This window comes from Artemia franciscana, chromosome 1 (genome assembly GCF_032884065.1).
Source record: "Artemia franciscana chromosome 1, ASM3288406v1, whole genome shotgun sequence".
Taxonomy (NCBI): Eukaryota; Metazoa; Arthropoda; class Branchiopoda; order Anostraca; family Artemiidae; genus Artemia; species Artemia franciscana.
In genome coordinates this window covers 14,645,680-14,669,065 of record NC_088863.1, presented here as the reverse complement: position 1 = coordinate 14,669,065, position 23,386 = coordinate 14,645,680, and the positions used below count along the sequence as shown (strand labels likewise).

Below are 23,386 nucleotides of genomic sequence, written 5' to 3'. Positions count from 1 at the left end.
AAAGGGCGCAGGATTTTCTAGCATTACTATAAAAAAACAATGAAAAAATAAACATGAAAACATTTTTCCAAATGAAAGTAAGGAATAGCATTGAAATTTAAAACGAACAGAGATTATTACGCATATGAGGGGTTCTAAAAATACTTTAGCATAAAGAGCGAGGTATTTAGGAGGAGATAAATACCTCGCTCTTTATGCAAAAATATTTTTAGTGATTTCAACTATTTATTCTACGGCCTTTTTTATTCAGGGGTCATTCTTAAAGAATTGGGACAAAACTTACGATTTAGTGTAAAGAGCGAGGTATTAACGAGGGTACAAACCCCCTCGTACAAATAATAAAAATATAAGAATATAAAAGTTTGTTACGTAAGTTAATTCTTAAGCCAAAAAAAAAAAAAAATTAATATACTAATTTCATTTCAATAATTTATGTGCGGAGAGCCAAAATCAAACATGCATTAATTCAAAAACGTTCAGAAATTAAATAAAAAAAAACTAGTTTTTTTAACTGAAAGTAAGGAGCGACATTAGAACTTAAAACGAACAGAAATTACTCCGTATATGAAATGGGTTGTCCCCTCCGCAGTCCCACGCTCTTTACGCTAAAGTTTTTAATTGTTTTAAAAAGTAGAATTGTGGCAAAGAGTCAAACTTTAGCGTAAAGAGCGTGGGACTGCGGAGGGGACAACCCATTTCATATACGGAGTAATTTCTGTTCGTTTTAAGTTCTAATGTCGCTCCTTACTTTCAGTTAAAAAAACTATTTTTTTTTTATTTAATCTTTAACAGACTCACGCGTACTAAACCAACGCGTTCCTTCATCCCTTTGTAACTTTGTTTTGTCATCTAACTGCAGATTTCGTTGTGTAACGTTTTCTTCTGCAATTCCATGTGATTTTTTCTGTTTCTTGTTCTATGGTTTATTCTTTAGCCTTTTAAAGTCATTTGCCGCCCTTTTTAATTTTATATACGCCATAGATACTAAAAACGGTACCACAATTCTGAAGGAAATGACGTAATTAATGCTCTTGGAATGTATACAAATACGATAGACCGTTTTAGTTCCGACGGGAAATTGTCTTTAACAATTGAAAGATTAATTAAATAAGCCAGTAACGGTAAAAGACACACCGACACAAAATTAAACGCTTTTAGGTTCAATCCATCTACACCAGAAGAATTTGATTTACGACCACAAACAATTTTTTCAATTTCTTCAACAGTGTATGGTACAAATTGAAACCCATCCTATATGCTTAAAGGATGTGTGTTAAGATTTTCGGCACTAGCACCTCTGAGTTGTTCCGAGTTCTTTATTTGACAATAAAATTCATAAACAAAAATTATAAATAATTTTATTCATAATGTATAAAATTATATTCATTCCCATAAGAAGAGCCTTATGGGAGATTCCCCCATAAGGATCCCTGGCCAGGAAAGAACAAGGGAGAAAAAAATACCAACACAAAAAATATAAACAAAATCCAAAAACAAAATTGAGTCACCCACCTTATTAATCCCCAAAGGTATCAAGCTAGGCAGGGGGTAGCACACGATTTCACCAACTCAATTAAATATACGACTCAATCCAGAGACATTAACTCCAAGGGAAACCGAAAAAAGAAAAACAAACAAAATCATTTACTAGCTAGAAAATCTCTAACATAATTTTTGAACATACCAAACGAGTGGCAGCTTCGTACGAACTCTGGGAGCGTGTTCCAGATCCTGTTGCAATCTGTCAGAGTGTTGAAGTCAGACCTCACTGACGGAGTGTAAAGAACCAGTAAGTTGTTGGACGTACGGAGGTAATAAACAAAAGATATATTATTACATAGGACAGGAGGAAGATGGCCGTGCAACTGTAAAAAAATGAAAGAAGAAAAAGAAAGAAAACAGAGAGATTTCAAATCAAATAAGGGTTTAATTGAAAATTGGTTAGTTCCCTGAATAAGAGTCATTGCTGTATCATAAAGTTTTGAAAGCGGCTTCAGAGACAAGGGAAAAGTTGACATCCAAATAATAGAACAATATGAAACATAACACCGAACTAGGCTGCCAAACAAGATTCTAAGAATCAACCCTGGAAATATGTATTTGAGCTTTCTAAGGATTCCGAGACTCCTGGAGACTTTCATTTTAATCAGGTCAATATAATGCTTGAACGAAAGATTTTCGTCAAGCAAAATGCCAAGGAATCGAACGTAACTATTCTTTGTTCTTCATAGAGAACCTCTTGATACGTGTATTTCCATTAACTCAGGGCAAGCCTTTGAGACTCTGGAAAAAATGAAAAAACGTGATTTTCCGACATCTAAGGCAAGATAATTTACATAAACCACTGGATAACTCTTTCAAAAAGGGCTATCATCCTTGAACGATGATCAGACTCAGTGCTACCAGTTGTGCCAACAGTACTGTCATCTGCAAAAGCAATAAGTGTATCCGGTAAGGACGAACTCCTGTCACAATTAGTGACGGATACTGGTTGACAAAGAAACCAGCAAATGGTAGGTTTAAAATTTTTAACTGCATTAATAAGGTCATTGACGTACATTAAAAAGAGTATTTGCCCAGTGATATATCCTTGTGGAACGCCAAACTCTATTCCAGAAGGGTTAGAAAAGTGCGGATCAACCGAGATGACTCGACCAGATAAATATGATAGAAACCATGAATAAGTATTCCCTCTTATACCAATATGGGACAGTTTCAAAAGAAGAATCTTTTGTGTTAATGAGTCAAAAGCTTTTCGAACATCAAGAAAAGGAGCAGCGGGCATTAAAGCAGAGTCAAGAGCTGGATTTAAATAATTCAAGAGAATTACACATGCATGCTCGGTCTAGTGCTTCGCCCTAAAACCAAACTGAAAATCATGAAAAAAGTGTTTAGAATCAAGAAAATCGAGTAGTCGAGAAAGCTTAGATTTTTTGAAAATTTTACTAAACACTGATAAAAGAGATATGGGACGATAATTTACATGATCGTTCCTTGATCCACCTTTAAAAAAGACAATAACACGAGCACGCTTTAGAGCACTTGGGAAGACATCATTTTCAAAAGAAAGATTGACAAGTCTCGTGAGGGTACCGACAATGACAGGAAGAATAAACTTGACAACCTTAGTCGGAATACGGTCTGGGCCAGAGGAAATGAACCTCTCGAACCATTGGCAATTCTGGTTATTTCAGCTCCAGAGAGAGGTTCCAATGCCATTGATTTAGGACAAGCCGGTCCAAGGTAAGACCTAAAATCAGGTAGAGAAGAAGAAGGACTTACAGAAGAGGCTGTATTTTTGCCGATAGTAGCAAAATAGAAAGTAAACGCATTTTGAACTTTTAGCTCACCCTCTACATTTTTGCCGTCAATCACAACACTTGGAGGGACAGAAGGAGGCAGAAAAGATGGCCTGATAACATAATTGATTACTTGCCATGTCTTCCTAATGTCTTTACCGTACGCTAAGAATTTTCTATAAAAAAATAACGATTTAGCCTTTCGGCAAAGCGAGTTTTAAACTCTTCTATAAGCTTTGAAAAGTTGAAGCCAAGAATCAGGCGAAAATGGCTTTGAGGACCAGTAAGCCTTCCAAAGATTTATTTTTCTTCTTCCAACTTTCAAGGAGTCCAGGAGTCATCTAAGGATTCAAAGGAGCTGTTATTTCAATGCCGGATACGACTGGGGTGCATCACATGTATCCAAGGTAACTTCTTTCAAAGAATCATAAAACGAAATAAACAAAGAATCTATGTCAGATTCATTTTCAGAAATACTCCGCGAACGACCCGCCAATCGTGACCTAAGAAAATGCAAGCCCTGATCATAAAATTTAAAGAGGAAAAACCACCTCCTTGGCTCCTCCTAGGCAACAAATCGGAAAAATCATGCATGGAAAAACCAGGAAAATGGTCCGAGATATCACTCTTTAATATAGAATTCCGCACCAAGGTCTATGTCAACAATGAAAAATATTACCAAGCAAAAAAGCGGTAGTGTTAGTTATGCGAGTTGGAATGCATGCAGAAGGTAGTGCTCCACAAGCGAGCATTGAAAATCCAAAGACGAGGATGACCTCTGGTCACATAAATTAAAGTTGAAGTCCCCCATAATCACAAGTTCACATGAATGAAGTTGGATTATTTCCAAGACCTCATCAAGAATCTGAAGAGAAGAGGGAACAGACCCACAAGGAGACCGGTATATATTACCAACAATCGAAGTTTTAGCTTGGGTTTTAATCTCAATAAATATGGATTCGAAAATTCCTTCTTCATTTCTTCACACGTTATGTCTTTCCGAAACATAAGCAGCATGGCCACCTTTAGCCATCCTACTTCGATTCAAATATTCCGTCTTGTACCGGAGAGACGCAATAGAGGTTCGTTTTTCGAATCAAGGAAAGATTCGAAAAACGAATAGACACTTCATTCTGTATATCACTACCAATCTTCGAAAAATAATCACCCATGTAATTTGCTATTTTCAATTTATCATCAATAATTCTATTGTTCATTTTTAATTCGGTTAGGGTCGTATCTTTTTTTTTCACATCCTATCACTTCACGGACAGTTTCCCAAGTATCTTTTATATTACCTTCCTAAATCTTTAAATGATTTAAATAACACTCATTCTTTGCATTTCTTCTTGATTTATTTACATCATTTCTTAACTCTGAAAACTCATTTAAAAACCACTCCTGGTGGGTTATCAAGATATTTACAATACAATTTATCTCTTGGCTTATTAAACTTAAAATTTCATCATTAATCCACGGCTTTCTCGGCTTAGGTTTCTTACTATTACTTTCTTTCAATAGGCAACTTTTCTCAAGCACAGGGTATTGGATATCTGAAAAAATATAAAAAGCTTTTGAAGCATCATCCTTTTCACTGTAAACCACCTCCCAATCCGACGAACTAACTTCATTTTTAAATTGAGCCAGATTAACTTCTTTCATGTCAGGCCGAAGAATTTATTTTTTTAAGGAAATTCAACATTAGGGAATTATTTTTTTAAGGAAATTCAACATTAAGGAAATCCAAATTATTGGGTTGAAGATCTGGTAAATCAAAGTTAAAGTCACCTATGATTACCTTTGTATCAAAATTTTGAACTTTTTCAGAAATTAAAATTTCAATTTCCTCTAGGAAAAAATCTGGGCTAGCACTAGGGGGACTATTAAAGTGGACTATTATTACTTGTCACTATTTCAATCCTACCTTCAATCCATTAAGACAAATCTCCCCTTATTTTAAATTTTACATCATTCTTGATTATAAATGCTGAACCTCCCCTTTCCATCGCTGACCGGTTCTTGGAAATAAGTGTGTAACATGGAAAATTAAATAACGAAGCAGGACACTGTTCACTAATAAATGATTCACAAATACCTTTCACTTGCACCTTACTGTCAAGTTTGTCTTCAACTTTATCTTCATGCGAAGTAGTTAAATGGCAAATCTGGTGGAGAATCTGGAATCTGGACAGCATAACGGGTGCGCTTACATTATCTACTGCAACATATTTACCAAGCCATGCAGGCTGTTTGTCAAAAATTCTGACGGGCTACCAACATCACTCGACAAAATATTATCTAACGAAAAACGATTATTTTCTAACTGTAATAATCGCAAAAACATTCCTAAGTAAATCATCCTTCTTTCTATTAAAGAACTATGACTATGGAAGAATCTAATACTAAAGAACACATCAGTAACTACTATAACGAAAAAAATAAACAGCATTCAGATTAGATGTCGTCACGACTCCACAGTCTGCGTGACTGAGTGTCAGTTCCAGATCGAGCAAAATACGGCTGTGATCGGATCATGCGTTATGGTTACCTAACCTATCACGAGCCAGTTGCAGCATTTCACGTCGCTTCTTCGTTCTGACGCAGATATACCAGATTTGGCCAGTTTGCTCTTGGCAGCAAATACCTTTCTAGCCACATCTTTAGACGACAACTGGTCGAGTACCGGGGCAATCATATCAGGTCGCTAAGGATTCGCAGGAAGGGTAAATCTATACAAAATCAGTACATTGTGCTACCCAGCATATCTGAAACTTTTTGGACTGCAGCCTGCTCAAGTTTCATATTTTTTTATTTTTTTTTGTCATCCACCTTGTGAAAAAAAATAAGTTGTCCATTTTTTATTTTATGCGCAAACATTTCCAAATACCCATATAAGAAAAATGTAAAATAATTGAAAAACTATTAATTTTGAACTTCAGGAAATGAATTGAACATATATTTGTCCTTAGTCCCTCGAATTATGTTTGTCATCACATACAAGATTTAGATTAGGAGGTAATACAATTAATTCCAGTTTCATACTACGTACGAGATTTCATTGCATACAAGATTTAGATTAGGAGGTAATAAAATTAATTTCAGCTTCATACTACGTACGACATCTCATCTGTTCTGTTATTTTTTTAAAAGTATAATTAGAATGAGTATTCTACAAAACTTCAAACGTAGAAGTGGTGAAAAAAGGCATTAAAAGTTATACCCCTTCATTACTTATGCCTGGATTCTCCTTTGGTAGGTCAACCAAGTATGAATTAATGGACCAGTTTCAAAAACTCTTTATATCAGCGTTGTATGAGATTTTAATTATTTTAGCAATTTCTTTGTTGGCTTAGATATTAATTTCTTTACTTTGTAGTTTTGACAGAAAAATAAGATCTTTAATTCGCGTATTATTTTAAGGAATTTGCGAGTCTTGGAAACTATTTTTAAACTCGTAACGATGTTCTTGAATTGAAAAATGGTAGTATTTTAGATGTTAATCTCCATCGTCTTCGTTCGCTTGTCTTTCAATAAATCAATCTAATGTTACAAAAGACTCAAAAATTTCTTTTGAAAGTTGTTGGTTCCGCAGAGACATTTTCTAGCTATCATAATGACTTTTTTCGATAATAAGAAAATATTTACAAGATCTAAAAATTAAAATTCATTTGAATGAATATAGGAAATAGATTGCTCAATTAAATTTTTATTAGAACCTTAAAATCGTGAAATCTATCCTTACATGGAAAAAACATGTTTTTGGATGGTGGGTGCTTGGAAATAACAAAGCTTCGTGTTTTAGCTCTAACGATGGTTTTTAAAACATTCCTTTTGAAAGTCAATATGAATTGCAATACAAAAAGAGGTGGTTATGGTTACTCCCCATTTTCTTGTAAAATTTGGAAAAAAGTATGTTTTTTGGAAAATATTTCATTGAGTCCGTAGACTATCAGTGCCCAAATCTTTTCATTTTTGCAGTTTTACAATTTTTCTTTTGACATTCAGCATGGTCACCCGAACTTTTTGAAACGTTGCACTAGTCTGCTTCTACTGAGTTGCTACCCACAAGTAGTTGCTACTAAATTTGATACATTCATCTATTTTCATTAATCCTAATCAATAAATCTGTTTTATCTTTTTTCTTAACTAGAATAGAAATTAAATTAGTAAAATCGCTGATTTACCGACTGAGAACGAGCTTTCACGACGTCCTGATTTCAGTCATTGTCATGCCAGTATTTGCATCTTATTTCTAGCATCATTCTTTTTTTTATTATTTTTTTAGTGTTATTAATTCTTGGCTGTTACTAAATCTGTAGCGTTACTAATTCCTCTACCGTCTTCTTTTTACCGTTATTAACTGTATTTGTTTATTTATTTAAATGAATAATGAGCCGGTGAAACAGCGAGACTTTGCCCCGCGAGTTCGCCAACTCATTTTATTTTTACCGTGTCATCACAAATGATCCCGTGCTGGGTGTCCCTCCAATGATTGATCAGTCATTAGCGGAGCTTTAAGAATTAAATAACCTTTTTTTCCTTTATCAAGTTCATTATTTCATGGTTGCAAGAATGAACCACGCCCACAGTAACCAAAAAATGTAAAAACGTGTTAAAAAAAAGTGTTTATAATTTGTATAACATCCCTTAAACTTCCATTTCAACGGCTTTAAAATTTGCCGCGATGTGTTTCACTGTAGAATCCTATCCAAAGCAATACCAATTTGATTTCTTTTTAATTCAGTTTTAAAAATTCAATGATCTGTTGTCTTTTTTGTTTTTCTAATTTGAACTGTCTATGTCTTTATTTCTTCTTGATAGGTAGGAACTTCTTGATAGATGTATAGAGGGAGGCTTGAATAGATTGGGATCTAGGAGGAGAATGCGTAGCTGTCTTTGCCTCAAACGGCTTGGTGCTGCCGTGAGTGAGTAGTAGTAGCTTTACCTCCTTTCTACTCCCATTTGCTCTGTCTTTGTCGCTACCTGTCTCTGCCGCTTCTCTTTTTGACTTAAATTCAAAATATTGAAACTCATTTGAAATATTGAAATAAAACTCATTTGTTTTTAACAGCACAAGCTTGCCTCTGAGAGTAAAATGTGTGGTTAACTGGCTCTTTAGTCTTTTAGTACAACCAATTGATTGATTGATTGTTATAATTTTTATGTTTTAGAAACACAACATTCCCTTATGTGCGATACCATGTCTCCAATACCGTTCAGCAAAAGAAGAAGAGCATTCCAAAAAGAATAAATACGAAACGAATAGCGAAAATGTGGCGGATGGAGAAGCTTCAGACGAGAAAGTGTCCGATAAAAAAACTCAAGGAGGTTTAACTGAAAATGGAGATGCCAAACTTGATAATACAAATGGTGCAGTCGCTTCAGTTACATCACCGGAGCAAAAAAAACTATTAGAAAGGCTACTAAAACATTCGGGTAATTTTGTTTTGTTGTTTTATTCTTTAGAGCACCTAGAATATTAAAATGAAGCAATTTTTACTCCTTGCAACCATTTTAGGCCTATTCGTAATTGAAAACAGCGATTTTCTATTGCCTTTTTTTTGGATGTATCAAAATTAGAAGTTTTTACGGTAATGTGATATTTTTGTCAGTTCTGCCACGTTGAACCACCAGAATAAATGAGCGAAGCTAAATAGTCAAATTTCACAGCGCTTTCTGAATGAAAACTACTCCTTCAACAGAAAGCTGGACCTTTAAAAGCTGTTTGTAATTTTCTCTGGCTTTTTTTTATTGTCACCCACAGGGTGATATCCAGGTTCTTCTTTTTAGGGGGAGGCCATAAAATTCCATAAATTGTAGGGGTGGAGAAACTTCAGATGCGAAATTGCCTGAATAAAAAACCTCCAGAAGAGTTCACGGACAATGAAGATGCCAAACTTGGTAGTAAAAAATGCGGAATTGCTTCAGTTACATCAAAAGAAAATTTTAGAAAGGCCAATGAAACATTCGGGTAGTTTTTATTTTACCTTTTTACTCTTTAGAGAACCAAGGGTATTAAAATTAAATATTTTTTACTCCCTGTGCTTATTTAGGTCTATCCATACATGAAAACTACGATTGTCTATAGTTTTTCTTTTGAAAGTTTCAGAGTTATGTAGATTTAAGTTAGAATCATATTTTTTGTCAGTGCTACTTTGTTGAACCACCAGAATAAATAAGTGAGGACACAAGACGGTATCTAGGATGTATTTTTAAAAAGGGGGGGGGGTACAAAAAACTTTACAAAACTTGTCAAAAAAATTTCAAATACAATTTTGTTACTTTTTCCCGAACCGGACAAGAATTTCAGGGGTTGTGTGGGCACAAACCTGGTAACCCTTCTTGAATACAGCCTTGGTCTTCAATGTTTCTTTTTAAATATGGCGTCAACCACTACCTAAAACTGCTATGAATGTCTTTTCCATTAAAAGATGAATTCTCAATTTTACCTAATCTTTTAGAATATATGTGGTTGTGTCAGTTTTACATAGCCTGTCAAAACATTCAGATTTGAATGACAGAAGTTAATACTAGATTAAAATCAATTTCTTTCTTTTAGCTTGTTTTAGGGTGATTTTGCGAAACTTGTAATTTTTAGAAATAACCTTGAAGCAGTCTCGATGGATTTATGCTATTCAAATCTCCAAAACAGTCACTTAAAAAGGCACTTTGAATGACATTGTGACTGTAACTTCTATTGTGTAGACTCAGGGTCGTTTATAAGATTTTTTTGTCGGGAAGTTTTTTCCGGGGGGGGGGGTTTCAAAGAAAAATATAAAAATACATCAAAAATTTGTTTGTTTGCAATGTTTTTTTTAGTTGGACAAGCATTTTGGGGGAAGGGTTTCAAACCTTATTCCCCTCTTCCCCTCTTGATATGGACTCTCGTATAGTTTCTTTCACCGTATATGGGTTCTATTTTAGGTGGCCGGAGTTCAAATCACTTGATGGTAAGGATATCAAATGTTAAAATGGGCACAATTTACAAAAGCTTGTTTATACAGCCTGTACTTACACCTTTGGTATTGAAGCCATTAAAAGATCAATATCTGAAAGGTTTTCAGTTAGTGTATACGAACTTTCAGTTAATGTCAGTTACTGTATACTGCATCTTTTAAGTTATTTGAATTCTATTAACTTTTGGGACGTATCAAACCTTGAAAAAAAAATTTAGAACGATAATTTAAAAGTTAGAACGAGATGATTAAGTAAAGAACGATGTTGGCGCAATGTTTTATCCTTTTTTTTTCTCACTAAGGCACTTTGTGTTGAAGGAGTTGCTGTAGTAACTTTGGAAGGAGCTCATTCGATTGAAAATTGAAAGAAGTACCTTTTTTAAGAGTCACAAGGGATTGGAGGGTAAACAGCTCCCCTCCTATGCCCATTAACTCCTAACACATCTAATCAAAATTTTGAAATATTGATTTTGATCAGCTTAGTTGAAAGGTCCAACAACTATATCCCTGGGGATGGCAACCCCCAAAAATTCTCGGGCCCAGAGGTCTAAGTTTGCAATTCACACATTGTTTCCCTATCATATTTATTGAAAAAGGGGGGCATGTTTGACTTTTGGTATGTATTTAGGAGGTTGTCAAAGGGGCTTTACAGAAGAATAATCAATGTATTAAGTTAGAACTTTCAGAGAATGATGACGGGTATGATCCATTGACCCGAAATTTTATGTCTGCACGCTAGTACTACTATTACTGCTACCACTACTTCTCTTTCAGACAGTCATACTGTCATGCGGGCTGTATGTACAGATACAAATTGTCATGCATGTTGCTATTGCTACTACTGTTACTGTTAATACAGTAATAATACTACTACTATTAATATGATACTAGTACTACTGAGGTTAAGGGTATGATAGGAATATTTAAGAGAATATTGAGGGAAAAGCTAGACTAAATAAAACACAGTATAGACATACAGGTTGTCAAAATGGCATTTTTCAGGAATTTCTTAGTGTACTGAATTGGAACTTTCAGGGAATGCTTAGGTGAAAGATCATTTGAAATAAAGGCACTACGAGGACACTGCTGATAATGCTATTACTATTGCTACTCCAACTACTCTTTTGAAACCAAACAGGGAACATGGCTCATCTACAAAAGGTGTCTCTGGTTGGTCAAAGGTTCAACACCATTTTTTTGGACAAATTTGCAGAAATTGTGAAGTTGTGTGAAGAAGAAGTGTTTAGGTTATGAAATTCAAATTTTGCGCAGTATATGAGGTGACTAAATTGTCTTAATTAGTGCAAAATTGATTTATATGTAACGAACTAGAAAAAAAAATCAACATTTTGTTCGAACTAAAAATAAAATGAGGTCTAGATATATTTGTTTCTTATTTAATGCTGATTCTTAGATAGTAAAAGATTTAGTTGGATTTTTTTATTTCTTTTATCAGCATTGCGACAAATAGTTGCTTATATAAATTTGCAGGCTCGAGTAGAAGTGTCAAACCTGATATTAGCAAGCTGAATGTTCCAGTGCCAGAAGATATCTGCAAAACGTATGCGGTCACCTCGGAACAACTTCGAGAATATTGCTCAAAATTAATGGATTTTCGACAATATGAATGCAGGAAATTTAAGTAAGCTTTTTGTTCTTATTCTCCTGAATCTTATGATTCCGGCGAACCATCATAATAATTTGTGGCAGCTCTGTTGCAAGAGCAACGCCGAGGTTTCTTTTTCTGTGTGTCTTCTTTTGTATTTCTATGCCACTGATTTTGGTTTGTTGCTGGAACGTAGCAAGGGTTTTGCAGAATATGTGGACCTTAAATATTTTTTGGCCAAACATTTTTATGGTAATCAACAGAAAACAAAAAAGACTGAAGCGAAAATATTGTTTTCCTTTTTATAAGGCCTCAGAGGTATATTCAGAGTTAAAAGAATTTGCTGAGTGAAGTTACAAAAACTGTTTTATATTTCTTCTGAAATATCACACTCTGGCCCGCCCCTCCTCAAACCAGGAAAATTATTTGCGAGTCCTAGTAAAAGAAATTTGACATCCACCAAAATATCCTCATTTAGGGAAATTGAAAAGTTATATTTCTCCTCGATCTTGAATACTTCGAAGAATTATACCTTGTATATCTTAAAGTATACCTTGAAGAGGAAGATAGGATAACGAATCTCTGCATAAATGAGCTAAGTTCTGTTCTTTTTGGAAACATCTACTCAGTACACAAACAAATCAAATCCTTACTTGCTTAAAAAAGCCTGAACTGCAATTGCCCCCCTTCCCTCACTCTTACCTTATTCGTAGACTGGTTGGCATGTAGCACTATGTTTGGATAAAACTATGGAACGATTTTCAGAATATGTTTTTAGAGTCGGTAAGTGGCTCCCCCCATATCCTTCTCCCTCTCCAAGTCAAGTTAATATATTTCCGCTAAATACCTCCCTCCCTCTCCATGTCAAGTGTGTGGAAAATATGTGGGCATGTTATATCTTATTTGAAGAAGAATTATCCAAAGATTTGTGGTGTCTGTATTATTAAAGACATACATTGATATGTGACTTTTTGCCCACTCCTGTCCAACCCCTCCAACCACTATCTTTTTAGAAGAATGATAGGCCTATTTCATCTTGTCTGTACTGGGATCCTGCAAAGATTTACAGTATGTATGATTGTAGACCCGTCTTAACGCGAGCTTGTGGTCCCACCAATACAATCTTTACACCTGCCCCCTACATGTAACTTGTTTATACAGCCTGTACTTACACCTTTGGTATTGAAGCCATTAATAGATTAATATCTGAAAGGTTTTCAGTTAGTGTATACGAACTTTCAGTTAATGTCAGTTACTGTATACTGCATCTTTTAAGTTATTTGAATTCTATTAACTTTTGGGACGTATCAAACCTTGAAAAAAAATTTAGAACGATAATTTAAAAGTTAGAACGAGATGATTAAGTAAAGAACGATGTTGGCGCAATGTTTTATCCTTTTTTTTCTCACTAAGGCACTTTGTGTTGAAGGAGTTGCTGTAGTAACTTTGGAAGGAGCTCATTCGATTGAAAATTGAAAGAAGTACCTTTTTTAGAAGAATCTTTTTAGAAGAATGATAGGCCTATTTCATCTTGTCTGTACTGGGATCCTGCAAAGATTTACAGTATGTATGATTGTAGACCCGTCTTAACGCGAGCTTGTGGTCCCACCAATACAATCTTTACACCTGCCCCCTACATGTAACTCTTTAGTAGAAAACTAGGTATGGAAACCTTGTTTGAACCAGAATCCAACAAGAATTTTCAATCTCTATGATTAGGGACTTAAAATAGGCTGCAAGGATTTTAACTATATGATTTTGTGGCACAAAATGGGCTCTGATCATCCCTTTCCCTTCAATTTTGAAGTAGCAAGGCAGGACGGTTTTTCTGCTCTTCGGATTGAAGCTTACTTGAAAAGATTGAAATCTATTAAATCCAACTTCTAAAGATGTATCAAAACTGCTTCATTAGCAAAATTATGTTTAAAAATTAGATTTTTTTTACTATTAAGAAATATTTTACTTTATTTATTAACTTGCGTTAGTTTGCTTGGCTATTTTTTTTCTCGTATAATAATAAAATAAAAATTAGTGTTTTATGGTGCTTGCCCATTGGCCAAATGCCTTATGGCGATCCTAATTTATGTCTGTCTGTCAGCCCCGATTTTGCTAGTTCGGGCACTTCCAGATAAGCTAGGACGATGAAAGTTGGCAGACGTATCAGGGACCAGACCAGATTAAATTTTAATCCCCGATTCGACCATCCGGGGGGAGGGGGAGTGGAGGGACGGCTAATTTGAAAAATTCGAAAAATTAGGTATTTTAACTTACGAACAGGTGATCAGATATCGATGAAATTTTATATTTAGAAGGGCCTCGTGTCTCAGAGCTTTCATTTTAATTCCTGACCGAACCCGGTGATGTTCAGGGGATTTAAAGGGGGAAACTGGAAATCCTAGAAAACGCTTAGAGTGGAGAGATCTCGGTGAAACTTGGCGGGAAGAATTATTTCAAGTCTAAGATACGTGATTGACATAAACGGACCGAATCCGCTCTCTTTGGGGGAGTTGGGGGGGATTCCAGTGATTTGGTCAGTTCGGTGCTTCTGGGCGTGCTAGGACGATGCAAATTGGTAGGCCTGTCAGGGACCTGCACGCATTGACTTGATAACAGTCGTTTCCCTGATTCAACCATCTAGGGAGGGGGGCTGGAGGGAGGGGAAATCGTGAAAATTGAGGTATGTTTATCTTACGAATGGGTGATCGGATCTTAATGAAACTTGATATATAGAAATAGCTCATGACTCAGATGCTTTATTTTCAGGGGGGAAACGAGATCTTGGAAACCGTAAATCTTAGAAAACGCTTAGGGCAGAGAGAAGGGGGTGAAACTTGATGGGAAGAATAAGCACAAATTCTAGATACGTGATTGACATAACTGGACTGGATCTGATCTCTTTGGGGGAGTTGGGGGGATTTCTAGTGCTTTGGTGAGTTCGAGAATAAGCATACGTTCTAGATACATCATTGACATAATTGGACCAGATCTGATCTCTTTGGGGGAGTTAGAGAGAATTCTAGTGCTTTGGCGAGTTCAGTGCCTCTAACAGCAAAATCGATAACCATACGAGCTCTTGGCTCTTGTTTTTTCTCTTTTCATTAGCGGCTTTTACTCCAAGAGCACACTTTTTCCCAGTATATTTTCTTTATACTTTACGTTTATCCATAATTTGATCCTTTTTTAATCCTCGTAAGCTTTATTATCTTTTTTTTTTAAATTTCATCTATGATGTGTAATCGGTATTCAAACCGATTATCTTTTCATTTATATTCATTTTCTAGAACTTGAAATGCTCTCACTGTAGGAGTCGTAAGCCACTTCCATATCTTCTATAATTGCTGGCTATAAATACTCGTTTTGTTTTGTGTTTTAAACCACATATCTAGCCCCCCAACCCTTAAGGGCTCGATGGCATGTTTTAAATATTATTAATATCAGTATTTGTTTTGTTCAACTTTTTAGGACCTGGCAAGCTCGTCGAAATTTTACCAAAAAGGAAAAAGGAGAAGAGATGCTAGATGTACCAACAGGTCCCAGTGGCAAGCGCGTTTATAGGTTTCAGATTGCCCCAGAATTAAATACCCAGGAGAAAGGGAGAAAACATAACAAAGAATGGATCTTGAACCCCAATGGAAAAAGCTATATATGTATTTTGCATGAATATACACAGCACATTATTAGAAAGCTACCGAAATACGAGTTCTCCGAACTAGGTAAGGAGGCCTGTATTTAAAATTTTATTCCCCCTATGCAATTTTTTGACCTTGTATTTTTATGTAATACTGTTTATGGTTTCAATGTAAAACAAAGTTTTGCTTTCATTCTTTAGTTGGCTTCATCTACACAGGGACAAATCTAGACCTGTCGGCACCTGGGGCAAGAATGGCATTTGGTCCCCCCAGTCGACAAATCTAATTATGTTTATTCTACTTCTCTGAAGAATTTATTTATTTATTTGTATATTTATTCAATCATTTTATTTGTATCAATATATTTTTGTGCGTAAATCCCAATATTTACAATAAGGTCCAAGAAAAACTCGTCGTTAAGATTCCACATAATATCATTTTATTGGTGACATAATACATATACAATTTAAATTGTATACAATCAATCTTATGCTGTTCACCAAAACTTAATCTTACGTGGTTTCCTCGAAGCAAGTGTCTTTACAGTGTCTTCAAATGAAAGCTTCGAAGCCATATCATATTTCATATCTATACTGAATATATATTTTTTATATTATATTATATATTATACTTATATATTATACATATAATACACTGAAGTTTGATAAGCGCTGCACGGCTGTCCTGTTCCTAAGATATTTTTGACTCAGTTTAATTTGTGTATGTTTCGAAGGGTACATAAACCTAAAAATAATTCATTTTAATCTATTTTAAAGGTATACTTATCTCGTAGCTCATAGGCAATGTGAGGATTTTATCGTAAATGTAACCTGTGTGTAACTCAGTTTTGTTGAAGTTGACATCCAAGGACAGTCCGAAAAATATCGCAAAAACATGTGAATTATATCATGGAGTTTCCTTGACTCCAAAAAATGTGGCTCTATGTTTAGTGTCTACACTTTGATTTTTCTTATTATTTCATTCAACTAAATCGGGCTGTATTCAGTATCTAGCTGAATGTTTTTATTCAGTGCTGAATGTTCTTTTTAGTTACAGCAGGTACAACTTGTAAAATTGAAGGTCTACAATAGTGAATACGTACAAAATATTCGTTTTAAACCTTTACGACACTTTTCATTTCTACTTAAGAACTTAAGTTCTTAACACAGCATGATCCTTACCATAGTTATACTGAAGAGCTTACGCATACAAATTGGTTTATAGACCAGAGCAGTGGCTGTTGGAAACATTTAATGGTAACTTTGTCTGCTCTTTAATTTTTCCTATTATTTCATTTCAACAAAATCGGCCTATATTCAGTATATAGCTGAATGTTCTTTTTAGTTCCAACAGGTACAACCTATAAAATCGAAGGACTACAATAATGAATACGTAAAAAACGCTCGTTTTAAACCTTTACGACACTTTTCATTTCTAGTTAAGAACTTAAGTTCTTAACACAACATGGTCCTTACCATAGTTATACTGAAGAGCTTACGCATACAAATTGGTTTATAGACCAGAGCAGTGGCTGTTGGAAACATTTAATGGTAACTTTGTCTGCTCTTTAATTTTTCCTATTATTTCATTTCAACAAAATCGGCCTATATTCAGTATATAGCTGAATGTTCTTTTTAGTTCCAACAGGTACAACCTATAAAATCGAAGGACTACAATAATGAATACGTAAAAAACGCTCGTTTTAAACCTTTACGACACTTTTCATTTCTACTTAAGAACTTAAGTTCTTAACACAGCATGATCCTTACCATAGTTATACTGAAGAGCTTACGCATACAAATTGGTTTATAGACCAGAGCAGTGGCTGTTGGAAACATTTAATGGTAACTTTGTCTGCTCTTTAATTTTTCCTATTATTTCATTTCAACAAAATCGGCCTATATTCAGTATATAGCTGAATGTTCTTTTTAGTTCCAACAGGTACAACCTATAAAATCGAAGGACTACAATAGTCAATACGTAAAAAACGCTCGTTTTAAACCTTTACGACACTTTTCATTTCTACTTAAGAACTTAAGTTCTTAACACAGCATGATCCTTACCATAGTTATACTGAAGAGCTTACGCATACAAATTGGTTTATAGACCAGAGCAGTGGCTGTTGGAAACATTTAATGGTAACTTTGTCTGCTCTTTAATTTTTCCTATTATTTCATTTCAACAAAATCGGCCTATATTCAGTATATAGCTGAATGTTCTTTTTAGTTCCAACAGGTACAACCTATAAAATCGAAGGACTACAATAGTCAATACGTAAAAAACGCTCGTTTTAAACCTTTACGACACTTTTCATTTCTACTTAAGAACTTAAGTTCTTAACACAACATGGTCCTTACCATAGTTATACTTGAGAGCTTACGTATACAAATTGGTTTATAGACCAGTGCAGTGGCTGTAGGAAACATTTAATTGTAACGTACTGACGAAACGGTCTCGTAGCCTGCAAATTGATTCATTTTTAATTACAAAACTTTCATAAAACAGAATATAGAAGTCAGAAATAATATAAAGTTGGCTGTACGAAATTTAGATAAGGAAATTCATTTTATTTCGTTGGATGTCTTTTTGTCGTTTTTTTTTACTCTTTATTTTATGTCGCTAAGCTTAGTTTCCAATTGCTAGAGCTTGTTCCCGCCAGCAGGAACATAAAAAACATAATGATGATGATGATAATAAATTTATTTCCTATTTTTAGGGAAAAAAAGGTTGTCTTAAATGGAGTATAAGATAATACAAAAAGGAAACAAGAAAGCAAGAAAAATGCAAATCCACATTAGCCTACATAGATAAACCGATAAATCCATATTAACTAAATATATACAACACACGAGGCACCACAAACTAAATTACACCATAGCAAGGTATAAACCATGGTTAGCATCCAAGCCCGCCGCAAACCGATCTTTTACCCGCTGAACTAATTCTGTGAGACTATATTTTTTCACAACATTAGTATTTCTAATCCAAAGTGGTAATTTCAGAAAAAAACTTGGAATACTCAAAATAAATTGATCGGATATATTTCACATCGGTCGCTGTAAAAATGGGCCAAAAAGGGGAAAGTGCAAGAAGATGGGGGTTGACAAAAATTGAATAGAGGCGGGCTAAGAACTGTCAATTATATTTCGATTTGCACGGTACAAGCACTCCGTATGCCTTACGAGTTTAATTTATAAAATGGCTGATAAGTCCGTCTCGAGGAGACTTCATGGTTCTATCAATAGGTAGTCCAAAATACGTGAGGGGCATCGAGGACTCCACCTTTTGATAATGCTGATCAATCTTCTTAAATGTTGAACTTGAGAGCTTTTTTTAGCAGAGTACATGGCGTCATCACCTGAGGATATGCTGCTAATCGTGGCAATTATATTTTTTTTTTTTGAAATCCACTATACTTTCTATTAAAGAAACTAAGATACGCTTATTCTGGGATAACTTCCTTAGAGAAGTAATTCCACATAGTAACATGGTGTTGAACAAAACTCTTTTAAGCACTCTTGGCGGGGGGCTCCTTCCTCTAGGTAGTCCCGATGAAAATCCATTCCGAAGACTCTGTTCTGCAGACTCTGCCACATTTGTGAAGCTTCATCGTTTGCACTTTCATTGAAAGCAACAGAAGTAAATGTTAAAATAACAGCTAGTGAATGTAATCTACAGCCAACATTAAAAGCCATTGACATCCTTTTAAATATTAGCAAAGAAAGTGGCTGGGGGATCATCAGGCAGACCGTTGGTTTCCTGAAAAGAATTGGTATTCAGCTATAATGGCCCTACTTGTGTCCAATAATGAGAGTTTTACGTGGTTGGTGTGAATTTCATGGACTTTGACCCATAAAAGAACTAAATGACAATTATTTACAAAGATGTACTTTTATTTTTCAAAAAGTAAAGGGTATTAAAAAGCAGTATTTTGCTCGTTTTTTTCAGTTTTATTTGTATTTGTTTGCTATTAGACCGATTTAGTACTGACAAGTATTGCTGTGTAGGTATTTTCGAAGACCAGACAGCTTTTCCTGGACGTACTAATAACAATTGAAATAGGGACAAATCCTATTAATAGATAATGAATAATGGAAAGGCAGTATGGTCTTTGAAAATACCTACGTCATATGGAGGGTGACGTGACCAATGAAGTAAATATATTAATGCCCATAGGGGACACAGACATCATACATCAACAAGATTTTATTTATACTATAAATAGTATATATTATACGGAAAGTGTATTTATACTGGTGACGGTCACTGTATATGTGATCGAAATATCCAGAATTTTTCACTGTCTATTAAAAGAATGTATCCCTATTTGAACTGTGTTATTTGTAAGCACTGCTAGGTAACGTTTTTTCTTGATTTTAAATCTCCTTCGCAATCTTAATTAGTTCATTTAATTAACCTGATTTAATTAACCTTTTTAAACTTGATTGTCGCACTGTGTCCATTGTCTTATTAGGTGCTGCTTGTCTTTTTATATGAATTTACACATTGGATTCAACTTTGAATTTACACATTCATAATCACACAATGAAAAATACTGCTTACACTGAATTGTTTACAAACTCAGTGACCGAAATGATCTGAGACACGTAATTCCTTCATGCTACAAAACACAGAGGATTCTCAACAAACAAACTAATATACAGGACAATTGAAAATTAACTAAAAAAGTAATTTGTTCGTGATGCTGTGGTAGATATTTAAGTTTATACTAAAATTCTTAGGCTACTACGTAGTAATAATTTGAGCCAATTTGCTGTTATGCACTACTAAACACTTCCAAATGATATAAAAAAATGTCTTGCCTTTTCCGGCAAGCCCTTTTTGTTATGCACTACTAAGCACTTTAAAATAATATAAGAAAAATGGCATGTCTGTTCTGACAAGCCATATTTACATTATTACATTAATATCAATATATGTCTTAAATATTTAAACCGTTATATTTCTTTGATAGCTAAATAAGATCCTTCTTTGACTAATTTTGACTGATATTTCTGTTGCCAACTCTTTTTCTATGAGGGGCAAGGAGCATGAGAAATTATTATGTTTTATTATTTATATATTTTTCATTTTGTTATTTATTACTTATGAATTAGTGTTTGAATATTATTTACCCCATATCCCCCCTTATTTGTAGGCCATAGAGTCTTTCCGGGGATCATTGCATTTTATTTGTTTGATGAATTCTTGTTGTTGTTGTTGAAGTATGTCTATCTAAAAATAGGAATATAAGAAAAAGAAAGCTCAAATGCTTTAACTCTTGTTTAAAAGGAATTATATACTGCTAGTGCCACTATATGTAAGTTAAAGCAAATCTTTATTAATACAATAGTTATAACAAAATCTGCACTTTAGCCAATAGAGAACACGAAAGCGCGAAAAAGATAGTACGAATTTAGCACGAAAATGATAGTACAATCGTTGTCCAATGTGACCTATCGGAACTAGAGAGCTTCAAAACAACATGAATTTTAGTTCATTGCAATTTTCATTTTAATTTAAGGTCTGAATATCCTTGGATTTAACCTGAAATTTTCTGAAATTAAGCTGATTATCATTATTTTTAAGTTGAATTCTGTTTACAAAACACAGGCTATTTAAAGAAAACCATACAAAAATACCTGTCTTGTGTCCTTTTTGCAGAAGTGGTTTAGTTTTGGTCCAATATCAAGACTTTATCCGGGATTTTTTTTGGGCGGGGGGGTACTAATTAAACTTTATAAAATGTATGAAAAATTCGTTTATATACACTTTTGTTATTTTTTGCGAGTTCAACATTTTTTGGGGTGGGGGGATTCAAACCTGGTGACCTTCCCCTTCTCTGGATACAGCCTTACTTTTACGAGTTTTCTATTTCAAAAACTTGATTTCATCCCTTATCAATTTCCACGTAGTCATTTTCTTTCTCTGACGATTTAGTTTGCCTTATTTATAAATCTTTTATTATTATGTAAGGGGTACTTTCTTTATTAAAGCCATAAGAGGTGCTCAATTCGTCTATTCCCTTTTTTGCGTTGGACAGAGGAAGTTTCCCATATTCTTGTTGCGTACCCAACTAATATTCTTCCTTTTTTTCATTTAGAAAATTCTTCCTCACCTTATGGATGCACTATATCGATTGACAACGTCAAATATGGAGCTGCGCAAGGGGCTAGTAAGAAAATAGCCAAATTAGAAGCTGCTAAGAAAGCGTTGGAGATTTTGATTCCCCAGATGCAGGACTTCATTAAAGAAACTGAAGGATCTCATGTCCCCAAACTTCTATCTGAAGATTTAAGTGTAAGTTCCGTCTAAATTTATGTATAAAATAAATTACCTTTTTTTAATGTTAAAAATTAAATTTCAATTTAACTTTATTTTATTTTAATTTGGATTTAAAATTAAGGTCAACTTAATTGACGTAGTTTATAGTTTCATTAAATTAAACAATCAAGTGATAGACCATTAAACTATACGAAACAAGCTAACCATAGACTTACCTTTCTTAACTTAATTTTTAATTCCGCTATAGTTTCTTCTGTGCCCCCAGAAGTGGTTAGGGTATCTAAAAACAGCCGCTAGTCTGTCCTCAGATGTGTGACTTCCCACCCATAACATGTATTGAACAAACTTATATATAATTACTTATCCGACCTGGTGAAATTCACTATTATTCCCTTATCACTTCCTTCATTATTGAAGCTATGACTCCGAATCCAACAGGATCCGAATCCGACAGGATCCGAATCCGACAGGATCCGAGTTAGTAAAGAGCCATTTGCATCTGTTTGTTCTTACGAATATTTTCATGGAAAACTCGGAAATATCAGGATAACTGTAAAGCTTTTAAAACATATTTTTTCACTGCATATTCTTTTAGAAACTTTTATAGAGATTTTGACAGGATTTTCTTCTGATGATTGTTTTTGGATCTTTAATGTCCAAAACATCATTTTTCTACAACTCAAGCATGTCTGGGTTTCCTTTTTCCATTTTGCTTGGTACTACAGTCATGAAGTGTTTGATCTATTGATCGAGCTATAGATTGATCTATAGATCGTGAAATATTTGAGTATAGATCTGATCTAATATTGATGCATTTTTTCTTTAACCGAAACGATAAAGCAAATGCAAGAAAAACTTACTCATAAAAAAAAAGGCTAAGATTTCTTTGATAATTTGGTAGACGTGAACAGAGTGTTGTTAACAGAAAAATGGGAAGTTTTTTTTTTTGGTTGGCCTTGGCTACGTTTTGGGACCTAAAAAGTGCGTTGAGCTCTTGACATTGCTCCTCTCTGTACAAATAATTTATAGAAAAGATCGATCATCAAACAGTTCGTAGTAACGAACTGTAGTGAGAAGTGACCCAGGTCAATGGTAACCGACACTCTAAAAAGTAGAATTTTGATACCGATAGTTACATCAAAAGAATCGCACTTTAATGATGGTTTTAAATATATAAGTCTCGTCAAGTTTAGTCTTACCCATCAAAAGTTAAGAGCCTGAGAAAATTTGCCTTATTTTAGAAAATAGGGGGAAACACCCCCTAAAGAGTCATAGAATCTTAATCACATCATCGCATTCAGCATATCAGATAACCCCGCTACAGAAGTTTCAAGCTCCAATCTACAAAAATGTTGATATTCGTATTTTTTTTTTCCAGAAGTTTGATCACGGGTGCGAGTTTTTTTTTCCAGGGGCGATCGTATCGACACAGTGGTCCTAGGTTGTTGCAAGAGGGCTCATTCTAACGGGAATCAAAAGTTCTATTGCCCTTTTTAAGTGACCAAAAATAATTGGAGGGCACCTAGGCCCCCTCCCAAGCTCATTTTCCCCCAAAGTCACCGGATAAAAATTCTGAGATAGTCATTTTATTCATCGTAGTCTAAAAATCAA

At 34.6% G+C, this 23,386-nt stretch overlaps 1 protein-coding gene across 2 annotated transcripts in view; it reads left to right on the top strand.

Moving 5' to 3' along the window:
* The window catches only part of LOC136026156 (microprocessor complex subunit DGCR8-like), a 73,955-nt gene that overhangs the window by 29,793 nt on the left and 20,776 nt on the right, over positions 1-23,386 (top strand). For both annotated transcript variants that reach the window (XM_065702461.1, XM_065702470.1), the window contains exons 5-8: positions 8,471-8,735; positions 11,747-11,897; positions 15,324-15,574; positions 21,594-21,790. In XM_065702461.1, coding sequence (XP_065558533.1) covers positions 8,471-8,735; positions 11,747-11,897; positions 15,324-15,574; positions 21,594-21,790 — 864 coding nt within the window. The remainder of the gene's footprint in view (positions 1-8,470; positions 8,736-11,746; positions 11,898-15,323; positions 15,575-21,593; positions 21,791-23,386) is intronic.